This window comes from Balaenoptera acutorostrata, chromosome 14 (assembly GCF_949987535.1).
Source record: "Balaenoptera acutorostrata chromosome 14, mBalAcu1.1, whole genome shotgun sequence".
In the NCBI taxonomy this organism is placed as follows: Eukaryota; Metazoa; Chordata; class Mammalia; order Artiodactyla; family Balaenopteridae; genus Balaenoptera; species Balaenoptera acutorostrata.
The window spans coordinates 53,850,574-53,864,123 of record NC_080077.1 but is presented as its reverse complement, the minus strand read 5'-3'; the positions used below and the strand labels follow the sequence as shown (position 1 = coordinate 53,864,123).

At 40.4% G+C, this 13,550-nt stretch overlaps 1 protein-coding gene across 2 annotated transcripts in view; it reads left to right on the top strand.

Annotated features, from left to right (window-relative positions):
* Positions 1-13,550, top strand: part of CRYBG1 (crystallin beta-gamma domain containing 1) — a 232,880-nt gene that overhangs the window by 198,860 nt on the left and 20,470 nt on the right. For both annotated transcript variants that reach the window (XM_028168717.2, XM_057527737.1), the window contains exons 9-13: positions 3,916-4,042; positions 6,867-6,902; positions 8,264-8,412; positions 9,120-9,246; positions 9,338-9,483. In XM_028168717.2, coding sequence (XP_028024518.2) covers positions 3,916-4,042; positions 6,867-6,902; positions 8,264-8,412; positions 9,120-9,246; positions 9,338-9,483 — 585 coding nt within the window. The remainder of the gene's footprint in view (positions 1-3,915; positions 4,043-6,866; positions 6,903-8,263; positions 8,413-9,119; positions 9,247-9,337; positions 9,484-13,550) is intronic.

Sequence of the window (13,550 nt, the reverse complement as noted above, 5' to 3'; positions counted from 1 at the left end):
TGGGAGGGCTGACGCCAAGGAGTACTTCCCAGAACTTCTGCTGCCAGTGTCCTTGTCCCTTGCTGAGCCACAGCTGCCCCCTACCTCTGCAGGAGACCCTCCAACACTACCAGGTAGGTCTGTTTCAGTCTCCTATGGGGTCACTGACCCTTCCCCTGGGTCCCGATGCACACACTACTCTGTGTGTGCCCTCCAAGAGTGGAGTCTCTGTTTCCCCCAGTCCTGCCGAAGTCCTGCAGTCATATCCTGCTAGCCTTCAAAGTCTGATTCTCTAGGAATTCCTCCTCCCGTTGCCAGACGCCCAGGTTTGGAAGCCTGACGTGGGGCTCAGAACCTTCACTCCAGTGGGTGGACTTCTGTGGTATAAGTGTTCGCCAGTCTGTCAGTCACCCACCCAGCAGTTATGGGATTTGATTTTGCTGTGATTGTGCCCCTCCTACCATCTCACTGTGGCTTCTCCTTTGTCTTTGGATGTGGAGTATCTTTTTTGGGTGAGTTCCAGTGTCTTCCTGTCAATGATTGTTCAGCAGTTAGTTGTGATTCTGGTGTTCATGCAAGAGGGAGTGAGAGCACGTCCTTCTACTCCGCCATCTTGAACCAATCTCCTGCGTTGGGTCTTTGTTGCTGTGTGCAGGCTTTCTCCGGTTGCGGTGAGTGGGGGCTACTCTTCCTTGCGGTGAGCGGGCTTCTCATTGCGGTGGGTTCTCTTGTTGCGGAGCATGGGCTCTAGGCGCGCGGGCTTCAGTAGGTGCAGCACTCAGGCTCAGTAGTTGTAGCATGTGGGCTTCAGTAGATGTGGCTCACGGGCTCAGTAGTTGTGGCTCGCAGGCTCTAGAGCACAGGCTCAGTAGTTGTGGCGCATGGGCCTAGTTGCTCCGCTGCATGTGGGATCTTCCCGGACCAGGGATCAAACCCGTGTCCCCTGCATTGGCAGGAGGATTCTTAACCACTGCGCCACCAGGGAAGTCCCAGCCACTGACTTTTTGAAGAATTTAGATCAGCTGCTTAGAGAATGTGCTACATTCTGGATTTTCTGAGTGTTTCCTCATGTTATCATTTAACTCGTTCTTCTGTCACCTGAATTTTCTGTATACAGGTGGTTAGGTCTGCAGGTATGATCAGATGCAGATTGAAGAGTTTTGACAAGGTTGCTACTTCCTATAGGTAGTGATGTATATTCATGCTGTATCACAACTTGTGGTACACGCCAGCCTGCTTCTCATTAATGATCCCAAGTTTGGTTGCTTGGTTAAATTGGTGCTTCCCACATCTCCCCATTGTGAAGGCATATTTCCCCGCTTGAGATTCAGAGCTCACCCTCCTTTGAATAACGTCAAAGTTGGCACGTTCATACTTAATCTTTTGAGTACCCCGTTGGTTTCTGTACGTAGCCAACATTCATGTGCAGCCATGTCTGGAGAATAAGACTTAGGATCCAGCCAGAAATACTGTTTTTTTGTTTGTTTAAGAACAGTGAACAAGATAAGACCAATTTTTCTTGTCTGACTCAAAGGGTATTTCTGAAAGTAATTATGCAAATGTTTTTAATGAATGGATGGCCATTGTTATTAGTTCAGCAATATTCATTTGTATGTATACTTTTGTTATTTTTTAAAAAGTTCTTTATAGTCATACTGTTTATTCATAATATAGGCAAAAGCTCGTTACCTGAGTACATGGGAAAATAAAAGAATACCTTTAGAAAATGAAATAACACTGCCTGAAGGTAGTTTCCTCCTCTCTTGAGCACCTCGTGAATAATGTATCTTGTTGGAATAGAATTTAGGGGAAAAGGATCACACTCTGTATATGAGTTTTCAAATTCCAAAGTCCACCCAACATTCATAAATGTCTGTTTCAGTTACCCAGGAGGCCCTTAGCACTCACTGACTGAGGAGGGATCCTCAGAACAGCAGTCTTTTCAAGTGTGCCAGTTTATGTGTTCAGTTTTTTGATAAATTACCCTTTGCCCCAAATTACCTTCCTTCTATGAATGTTATTGTGACTAAACCATGTGCTTCAAGGAAAGTGAGGTATTTAGTATCAGATGAATACATACCCTCGGAACTCAAACTAAAGACTTAATGAAAGGGTACTTCAGTAAGCATCATGTCAGAGTCTCAGAGAATCACTGGTTTATGAGCTGTCCATTGTGTTTGTGAAAAATTCATCCTGTTTACTTGTGAAGAGTCAGACTTCAAGGCCCTTGGCTAGTTAGCCAAATACCACAATTCATGACAAGCTGCCATTATTTAGCTCGGGCATCAGTGTGTGGTGTGCCTGTGAGAGCTTTGAGCTCCAAAAAAGATGTAATGCATCCTTAACTGTCACGCTTTAAACAAAAGGAGGTTTAGAGGACCCCACTTTTAGCTTCTGCTTTCTTGTGGTTTAGGGATATTGCAGTGATATTTAAAAGATGTCTCTTTTTTCCCTTAATTTTTTATTGAAGTATATATAACATTTGTATTAAAAGGTACACAACAAATCATACATGTGTAAACTGAGTGAATTTTCAAAGTGTAACCATCATTCAGATCAAGAAATAGTACATAACCAGCATCTTAGAAGCTCCCCCTCATTCCTGCCTTCTCCTGGTTGTCCTTGTAACTATTATCCTGACTTCTAACCCTGTGGATTAGTCTTGATCCCGCACCCATACACCACACACAGCCTCTCAGCATTCGTGTGTGTGTGTGTGTGTGTGTGCGTGTGTGTATGTTGACAGGTCTTCAGTGGGATTTTGATTATAAAACTGTATAATTAGTCGAACGAAGTTACTGATTTATCCAGGGGAATCTTTAACAAAAACCATCACCAAAAATATGCCCTTGGGCCAGAATTGTGAACAAGAGAAAAACAAAGAGGGGAGACTCAGAATCATTTTGCTGGTAAAAGATTGCCTTTACAGCCATCCTCTTCTTGGTTCAGTATTCTGGGAAACATGGTCACATTACCCCAACTAGGATGCTTTAGCAAGACTAATAAAGAATTGTCGAGTGTAAGTGATCACCAAGAATTCCTTATTTGTTTACAAAGAGGAGGGTGAGGCTTCTGATTTCCTGACCACAGCAGAAGTGACAGCTGACAAGTCTGATAGAAGGGTGTGCTATTGAAAAGCCATAAAAATCGCGTCCAAGAACTCAAAAAGCTTTGGGCCTGGGAACAGGCAGCCTTAGACTTTCAAAAGCCCCACAGACATCACCGTGCATTGAGTCATGCTCACAGCGATGACCTTGAGTCATTGTGAAATTACATTCAGTGCACTCTGGAAAGAGAAGCATTGCTGTCAAAGAATGATTGAGAGCTTGGCTTCGGAGTCAGCTAGGATCAGCCCTGCATTTGGTACTTGTAGCTGTGTGACCCTGGGCAATTTACTTAACCTCACCTGTAAAATGGGGACAATAGTATTTTTTCCCAATAGCATTGTTGTGAGGATTACGTAGAATTCTGAGTGGCATTCCTTGTAAGCTCTTTTGCTAGATGTTATTAATTTTTGACTGTGAAAAATGATTAGGTGGAACATCCTATTCTTTGGTTACAAATGAGATGTAACCTTTTAAAACATTTGAGATCTCCTGGGTAGAGCCTCTCTAAACACACATAGTGCAAAAGATAACTACTTTTATTACTTGGAAGTAATAGAGACATTTACACTTTGAAGCAGTTCATAGTAGAAAGTAAAATAAGTGGACAAAGACAGCCAAGCCAAGGAGACTAGTAAAAGCTCAAGAAGAGGTGCATATAATGTCTTATTCCTCCTTGAGTTTAATGTTGCTCTGTTACCTAAGTGTAACTGTACATCATCCAGATCTACATCCTCTCCTGTTCTGTTCCTCTCTCATCAGTGGGGTGTTGTGTCCCACTGACAGAAATGATGAATTGTCTCTGTTTCTTCCTTCCTTGGTACTTATTTAGATGGCTGATTTACGAAGAGCCTGGATTTCAGGGTGTCCCTTTTATCCTGGAACCTGGTGAATACCCTGACTTATCCTTCTGGGACACAGAGGAGGCGTACATTGGATCCATGCGGCCTCTGAAAATGGTAAAGATGGAATCCAACGATGTGTTCTTAGAATCAGTAATTCTTTGCTTAACTTTGATAATTCATGGGATGTGACTTTAAAGCAATAGACTTTTTAAAAACAAATATGTAGAAGATGGGACCTATTGCTAGATAGAAATAATAGAAAGGTTAACTTGCTAGATGCTACAGATGAAAAAATGTGGATAAGCCCATGGCCTTGGCCTTCAAGGTGTTTTCGGCCTTGCAGAGCCGCTGATGTGTGTGCAAAGCTCAGCCCAGAGCAGAAATGAGAAAGTGAAGAATTAAACCTTTGTGGAAAAACAGGAGGATGGACAGATAAAGTCCAACTTGTAGGTGTGTAGAAAAGAGAAGGGGGATAATTGGGAGAGCTTCACGATAATTCAAGAGGGTCTTATAAACGAAGCAGGATTAATTTAGATGGAAATGTCAGTACACTGCATGATCCAGGGCGGAGCTGGGCAAGGACGGGGCTTGCTGCGGACCAGCCAGTTGTAGTGACAGGAGGCCAGGCTGGGCGGCAGCTTTGGGGGCCCTGGAGCTGGATGTCGGAATGAGTGTTGTTCTCCAAAGCTTTTGCCTTAGAAAGGGCCTGTGCTTCCTTCCCCTGTATTTTGCCTTGTTCTTTGTCTGTTTCATCTGCAAGACTCTAAGCCTTGGGAGGATCCAGGCTGCACCTGTTTTTGACCCCATGTTGAGCTGCATTGTAGTAGGTGCTCACTAAAAACCTACCGCATGAGTGAGGCTCCTGTTACAGACGTGTTCTCGAAATTCCACTTTGTGATTGTCTTCTGAGGCAGTTTGAGACAAATTAGAAAGGCAGGAAGATAATTTTTTTATCTTAATTTTACCCCTCCTGCCAAAGCTTGTCGTTTAATTACCTAGATGTCTGCTGGTCTTCATGCAAATAATGTTGGGCTTTTTTCTAAAGTTAAATCCATTTTCAAAGAACAGAGTTTTGTTAGTTTTATGAATGTATGAAAGAATCGCCTCAGGTTTTGAAGACAGTTTTTTTTTAATACATCTTTATTGGAGTATAATTGCTTCACAACGTTGTGTTAGTTTCTGCCATACAACAAAATGAATCAGCTGTATGCACACACATATCCCCATATCCCCTCCCTCTTGCGTCTCCCTCCCACCGTCCCTATCCCACCCCTCTAGGTGGTCACAAAGCACCGAGCTGATCTCCCCGTGCTATGCAGCAGCTTCCCACCAGCCATCCATTTTACATTTGGTAGTGTATATATATGTCAGTGCTACTGTCTAAGTTGGTCCCAATTTACCCTTCCCCGCTGTGTCCTCAAGTCCATTCTCAATGTCTGCATCTTTATTCCTGCCCTACCACTAGGTTCATCAGTACCATTTTTCTAGATTCCATATATATGCATTAGCATACGGTATTTGTTTTTCTCTTTCTGACTTACTTCACTCTGTATGACAGACTCTAGGTCCATCCACCTCACTACACATATCTCAGTTTCATTCCTTTTTATGGCTGAGTAATATTCCATTGTACATATGTGCCACATCTTCTTTATCCATTTGTCTGTCGACGGACATTTAGGTTGTTTCCATGTCCTGGCTATTGTAAATAGTGCTGCAGTGAACATTTGTGGTACATGTATCTTTTTTTTTTTTTTTTTTTTTTTTTTTACGTAAGTAAATTTTATTTTTTTTGTACAGCAGGTTCTTATTAGTTATCTATTTTATACAAATTAGTGTATATATGTCAATCCCAATCTCCCAATTCATCCCACCACCACCACCCCATACTACATGTATCTTTCTGAGTTATGGTTTTCTCAGGGTACATGCTCAGTAGTGGGTTGAAGGCAGTTTTTAATGATAAACAGCAGAACTGTGAAGTTCACAGCATTCAAAAAGGATTACTTTTGAAAAGCGTACTTACTTGCCTGTATGAGCCCTGGTTTGTTGATAAAATCAGCCACATTCCTTTATAATTACAGGTCATTTGCTGTATTTGAGCATCTTTGGCTGTACTCTTTTTAAGGCTTTTAAACATATAGGTGAAAAATATCCTTCTTAATTTCCCATTGCTGATTTTAACTTTTACCCTATTTAATATTTGTATGAGATACCTCTTCTATGGTTTATTTTTAGTAAGATTTTTAGATTAAAAAAACATTTTTATTATAAAAGTATAGCAACCCCCATAGACCCATCCTTTGGGATGTTTTAAATTTATCTAACAGTTTACCTGGTTATTTCAAAAGTCCTTCAGATCATATTGTGAACTTGAGGGAACTTCAACAGTTTTGTAAGCCAGCGGTTGCAAAATCAAATGCCTCCGGGGCCAGGCAGCAAATAGGCGTGAGTAGGCTGGCAGGGAGTTGAACTGCGGAAGAGGTGGAGACAGGCAAACTGGAGCCTGTATCCTGGCTGGAGGGTGAGCCCAATTAATAAGTGCAGAAGGTGAAGGTTGCTGCCTGTGAGAGTTTGGGTCCAGAGATGTCAGATCTTAGGACTGCTTTTTAAGGTAAGTGAGAAATATGCATTTTTTTTTGAGAAGTTTACTGAGTTAAACAAACAAAAAAACCCCTAACACTTATTTGGTTAAAAAGCACAGCTACCGTACAGATTCAGCTTATAGACCGCCTCTGTGAGACTCTGCTTTAGACAGTCTTCCTCATATCTTCCCTGCATTTTTGGTAATTTTAGAACTGTCTCAACATTGATTAAACAAACAGGAATGTGGTTGCTCTGCAGTTCCATGGCTTACCGCAGGCTGCTGTGGGTAATAGAAAATGGTAACGTTATCAGTGACAAACCGCTTTTCTTATTATGTTATTTTTCTTTTCAGGGTGGCCGTAAAGTTGAATTCCCTATAGATCCAAAGGTAATCTATATATTTAAAAATTTTTATTCCCGTTCCATCTCCATGAAGGTAATACTTGTGTGATTTTACATATCAGCTTCCATAAAACATAATTGCAGCCAAAGGAAGTTGTCCAGCTTACACGGCATCCTTCAGGCTGGAAGGTGATGCTAACGGCACCAGTTATCACTAACAGTATGCGTAGCCGTGGCTCAAAGGGTTCGTTGTATTAAGTTTGTAGTTTGTGGTTGTATTTACTAACTGCAGGACCTGTTGCTACTTGCCAGTCAGCAAGGAAAAACCTCACTTTTCAAGACAAGTTCTCCCTACTCCCAAATGCTCTTTCTGTTAGTTCTACTTCACACATCTATGATACATAGTTTGATCTATAGTTTGTTTCATTTTTAAAGCAACTTAGAATACTTTGATTCCTTAGTTTGGCCTGAGCAAAATTCTACATATCAGTTCTAGACATTGAACAAAAACCAATTATGCATAAACTGTCTTTTGAACCTTGACTTCAGGTTACACCGCAGCAGAAAAAAAATTCTGATTTTTTAAAAAAAATTATTTATTTTATTTATTTTTGGCTGCACTGGGTCTTCGTTGATGCGCGCAGCTTTGTCCAGTTGTGGCGAGTGGGGGCCACTCCTCGTTGCTGTGCGCGGGCTTCTCACTGTGGTATCCTCTCCTGCTTCAGAGCGCGGGCTATAGGCGTGCGGGCTTCAGCAGCTGTGGGGAGTGGGCCCAGTAGTTGTGGCCTGCGGGCTCCAGAGCACAGGCTCAGTAGCTGTGGCGCACAGGCCTAGCTGCTCCAAGGCATGTGGGGTCTTCCCAGACCAGGGATCGAACCCGTGTCCCCTGCCTTGGCAGGCAGACTCTCAACCACTGCGCCACCAGGGAAGCCCTCTGATTTTTAAAATTACATTTCATGGGGCTTCCCTGGTGGCGCAGTGGTTAAGAATCCGCCTGCCAAGGCAGGGGACACGGGTTCGAGCCCTGGTCCGGGAAGATCCCACATGCCACGGAGCAACTAAGCCCGTGTGCCACAACTACTGAAGCCCGTGCGCCTAGAGCCCATGCTCCACAACAAGAGAAGCCACCGCAATGAGAAGCCTGTGCACCACAACAAAGAGTAGCCCCTGCTTGCTGCAACTAAAGAAAGCCTGCACACAGCAACGAAGACCCAATGCAGCCAAAAATAAATGAATAAATTTATTAAAAAATTACAAGATACTGTTATTTAGTTAATTTAAAAAATATGATTAGAAAATTTTAATTTGTGTTCCAGGACTTAGTGATATTAAGTGACTAATTTAATGTTTGGCTATTAAGATATTTAACTTTTAACAAATTACTAGCATATCTCATTTATGTTATAGGTAGTTATTTATGAAAAGCCTTTCTTTGAAGGAAAATGTATGGAACTAGAAAAAGAGGTGTGTAATTTTATCATGGAAGGAGGTGAAACAACTGGAGATGAACATTTGCCCCTTACATCAGTGGGATCTATGAAAGTTCTAAGAGGCATGTAAGTAGACAGGAGTGACCTGTAAGGATTTCTTTTTATTCCCTTTAATAAAGTAAAAAAAACATGTTCTCTCTCTCCCAAAGATAGTATTCCAGATTGTATGTTAGAGTGACTTTCAAACATGTTTTCTTCAGCTAGTTGTGACCTGGATCTGACACAGCAGTTTGCTGGGCTGGTTTGGGGTCATTCAGCTGAGCAAGGCTGATAAATTGGCCCATCCAGATTGATCAAATCTACAATCTTGTTTATTAATATTATGCTCCAAGCTATTGAACTGTTAGTTTGCTTTCTATTTTGTAGGATCATATTTTGCACTTTATAGATCTTAACATATTTCCTTTAGAATTGTACACTGAAAATGGCTTGTAAATAGCCCAAAATATACAATATTTTAATTACTATTTGAAGAAAGTTCATTCAGTTTTATTTGCTGAAGTTCTTTTGAGTCAGTTCTTAAACATACATGTTCAGACACACACGTATGCATGCACACTGACCCCACCATACTCCTTTTCGGAACGTTGGTGTATGCTTCTTAGGTTGATTTCTTGGGGCCATTCTGTTAGTCTCTTAAATGCTAGGGAAGCATTCCAATAGTCATAATGCATGAGTCCATGTCTAGCTTTATAGCTATTTATATTTGTCAATGAAACTGATACTTTAACACTACTGAAAATTTCTACTCCTTCGTGTTCTTTTTGTTGTAGTTGGGTTGCTTATGAGAAGCCTGGCTTTACTGGTCATCAGTATTTGCTTGAAGAAGGAGAATATAAGGACTGGAATGCCTGGGGAGGCTACAGTGGAGAACTTCAGTCTTTACGACCTATATTAGGTGTAAGTTAAAGAAAAGCTAATGGCTAATACTTGGGCGTTTTGGGATAATAAACGGCTAGCTTTTGAATTTTGAATTTTTTTTTCTCAATAGGATTTTTCAAATGCTCACATGATAATGTACAGTGAAAAAAACTTTGGATCTAAAGGTTCCAGTATTGATGTATTAGGAATTGTTGCTAATTTAAAGGAGACTGGATACGGAGTGAAGACACAGTCTGTTAATGTACTGAGTGGAGTGTAAGTGCAATAACCCAATTGGGATTTTAAATATGGGTTTCACTTTGGTTTGTTTTAAAGTAATGGAGTCTCTGACCCAGAGTAGCACTCAATAAGTACATATCTCAAAAACTAAACATTAAGTCAGCCATTTAATACTTACTGCCACTATATTTTTATAGCTGCTTTTTAAAATCTTTCTCATATAGTATTTTTTTTATGTGTAATATAACATTGGAGCAGGCTTTTGAGTTTCATGATAGAAATCTACAGATCCACTTCCCTTGTCATTCTTCATGGAAAGAACTCATGAATTACTTATGATGGGAAACAAATAATAATAGTGATCTAACATTAGAAACCTGAGGTTGGGACAAAGTCCCATTTGATTTTCCTATGATCCTACACCTGCTCCATTATATTTCCTCACTTTCATGTATAATGTACAGCAGAGTTAATTATATTAATCATATTCTAGATTATATCCCCAGTATTTATCTTATAACTGGAAGTTTGTACTTTTTGACCATCTTCATCCAACTCCCCCACCCCTCCGACTCCCCACCTCTGGCAACCCCAAATTTGATCTCTTTTTCTATGAGTTTGCTTTTTAAGTATAATTGGACTTTCAACAGCATGTTAGTTTGTGGTGTACAACATAGTGATTCAGTATTTCTATGCATTTCAAAATGATCACCATGATAAGTCTAGTTACCTTCTGTCACCATACAAAGATATAACATAATTATTGATAATATTCCTCACGCTGTACATTTCACTCCCGTGACTCATTTATTTTGTAACTGGAAGCTTGTACCTCTTAATTTCCCTCACCTATTTTACTAAGCCTCCCCCGCCCCTCCACTCTGGCAACCACCTGTTCTCTGTATCTGTGACTGTTTCCTGTTTTGTTATGTTTGTTCATTTGTTTTGTTTTTTAGATTCCACATATAAATGAAATCGTATGGTGTTTGTCTTTGTCTGACTCATTTCACTTAGCATAATACTCTCTAGGTCCACCCATGTTGTCGCAAATGGCAAAATTTCATTCTTTTTCATGGCTAATATAATTTATTTATATATATATATAGACACACACCACATCTGTCTATCCATGTAGATAAATAGGTTGCTTCCATATCTTGGCTATTGTGAATAATGCTGCAATGAACATAGAGGTGCACATATCCTTTTGAATTAGTATTTTTGTTTATTGGTGTTTTTTTTTTTTTTGGAAAAATACCCAGAAGTGAAATTGCTGGATTGTATAGTAGTTCTATTTTTAACGTTTTGAGGAACCTCCATACTGTTTTCCACATTGTGTGCACCAATTCACATTCCCACCCAGTTCACAAGGATTACCTTTTCTCTACATCCTCACCAACAATTGTTATTTGTTGCCTTTTTGATAATAGCCATTCTGACAGGTGTGAGGCAATATCTCATTGTGGTTTTGATTTGCATTTTCCTGATGATTAGTTATATTGAGCATCTTTTCATGTGCCTCTTGGCCATATGTAGGTCTTTCTTGGAAAAATGTCTCTTTAGGTCCTCTGCCCATTTTGTAATTGGGTTGCTTGCTTTTTTGATGTTGGGTTGTATGAGTCCTTTGTATATGTGGGATATTAACCCCTTACCAGATACATTGTTTGCACATATCTTCTCCCATTCAGTAGGCAGCCTTTTCATTTGGTTGATAGTTTTCTTTGTTGTGCAGTAGCTTTGTAGTTTGATGTGGTCCCTTTTGTTTATTTTTGTTCTTATTTCCCTTGCCTGAGGAGACACATCCAAAAAAATATTGCTAAGACTGATGTTAAAGAGCCTACTGCCTGTGTTTTCTTCTAGGAGTTTTATGGTTTCAGGTCTTACCTGTAAGTCTTTAATGCATTTTCGGTTTATTTTTTTATATGGTGTGAGAAAGTAGTCCAATTTGATTCTTTTGCATGTAGCTGTTGAGTTTTCCCAACATGATTTATTGAAGACTCTGTCTTCCCCTTTGTATATTCTTGCCTCCTCTGTCGTAGATTAATTGACCATGTTAGGTGGGTTCATTCATTTCTGGGCTCTGTGCTATTTTAATATAAAAATAATTGTTTCAGTGTACCTGGAATTAGCAGTTGAATGTTTTACTAATGCTAAAGTAAGTTTTTATTGAAAGATGATTAGTCAAGACTCTTTGGGATGCAAGTGACTGCAGGTCAGTCTAAACTGGCATAAATGATAAAAATGTAATATATTGACGTGCATAACTGAAAAGTCCTGGGAAAGATTTTGCTTCCGTCACGGCTAATGCAGGGATTCAGACTCTGTCATTAGGACTTGATCTCCCTCTGTCTCTTGACTGCGCTTTTGCTATGCTGGCTTCACTGTAGGCAGGTACTTTTTGTTACCGAGTTGAAGCTCCTACTGCTCGCCGCACAACAGGCCAATAAATCGAGAGATGAGGTCTTGGGACAAGGAATAGCAACTTTATTTGGAAAGCCAGGAGACTGAGAAGATGGCAGACCAATGTCCAAAAGAGCCATCTTGCTGGGCTTTGGATGCTAGTTTCTTTTATAGAACAAACAGGGGGAGGTGAGGAGGTAAAGTAAAAAAGCTGATAAGTTGTTGCAAATACTTCTTGGTTCTGACCAGCCTCCCCAAGGGATGTGCTAATTTCTTCTTTTCTGCAGCCAGGTGGACCTGGTGGGGATGTTTCCTGTGAACTCAAACAAAAGTATTTTAGCTTAACACTTGGGCATGGGAGGCAGGGTTCCCAGAGGTGGGCTATTTTGTTTACTTTAAGCTATGGCAACATCCCTTTAGGGATTAACTTGTAGCAAAAGCAATAAGGTTAAAGTAAAGAAAAGGATCCAATATGGAGTCAGATTTGTTCTTCCCTATTATACTTTCTATCTGGGACCTGTGGCAGCACCATCTTGCTTTGTTCTCAGATCTCACTGCTTCTAGTGGAAAGCTTCTCTTTCCCACAGAAGTTCCAGGTTTGACTTTGATTCTGTATGCTTAAGTCATGTGCACCTGTCTGAACCAATTACTGTAGCCAAGGAGATGGCTGTGCCTGTGTTACATGCCCAGCCCTGCAGCTGAGATATAGGGTCAGTCCCATGGGGACTACTAGTGTATAATAGGGCTGAGGAGTTCCCCAGGAACATCAGAAAGAGTGGGTACAGATACTGGATTGGCAAAAGCAGATGTCTGTTAAAGTGAGTTACACAATTATTTTTATGGTCCAGGCTGATGTCAGTTATAATTTGTTATAAGTGAGAGTATTCTTAAACGGTCATATGAAATCATTTGACACTGATTCTGTTGAAAACGTTTGGCGTTAGGCTCTTATGCTATGAGTAACATAGACTATGAGTCATTCTAACCTCAACTCTACTGTATTTCAAGGGGCTTCCCACAATAGCCCTGGATATTTGAGATGTGTCTACAATGTAATATTGTTTTAGTGTTAGTCATGTTCACTAAATTCTTGTGTTGGTTGCACCATCTTGACAGAATGACTTCAGTGACTTCTGGGGCTTTCACTCTTAGCAGGAAATGCCTTCTCCTGGGTCCTGTTCTGGAACCCTAACATGTTAGAATCTGCCATAGAAAAAAGGTATGATACGGCATTCAGAAGTTATCTGAAATATTGCTGTGGCTCTATAGTATTTTTGATTGCCTTTAAAGTGAATTATTTAGAGGGAAAATACAATGACCAACTCAATGTGGGGAAACAGTTGCACATTTTCATACTCACCAGGTGTGTTGGTTTCATTAGTCAGAGCCCAGTTACGTACCCTAGCAGAGGAAGCAAAAGGATGCTGGGTGGAATTCCCTTAGGGCATTTATGTGGATTATGCTGTTAGCACCTGTAGAATTATTGTGCCTGGAGCCAGTCTCTCTTTTTTAACCAGCCCTTATTTACTTAAAATCCGTTTCCTTTATAAAATGTTGGTTTTATATGTTTCTATTTTTAGTCATTTCTAGTTACATTTCCTGGCTTAGGCTTGCTTTTTTTTTTTTTTTTTTTTTTGGTTGTAGCAGTTGAGTTTTGTTGTTGGGAGGAAATTGAAAGGAGGCATGCATGTGTGCACGCACAC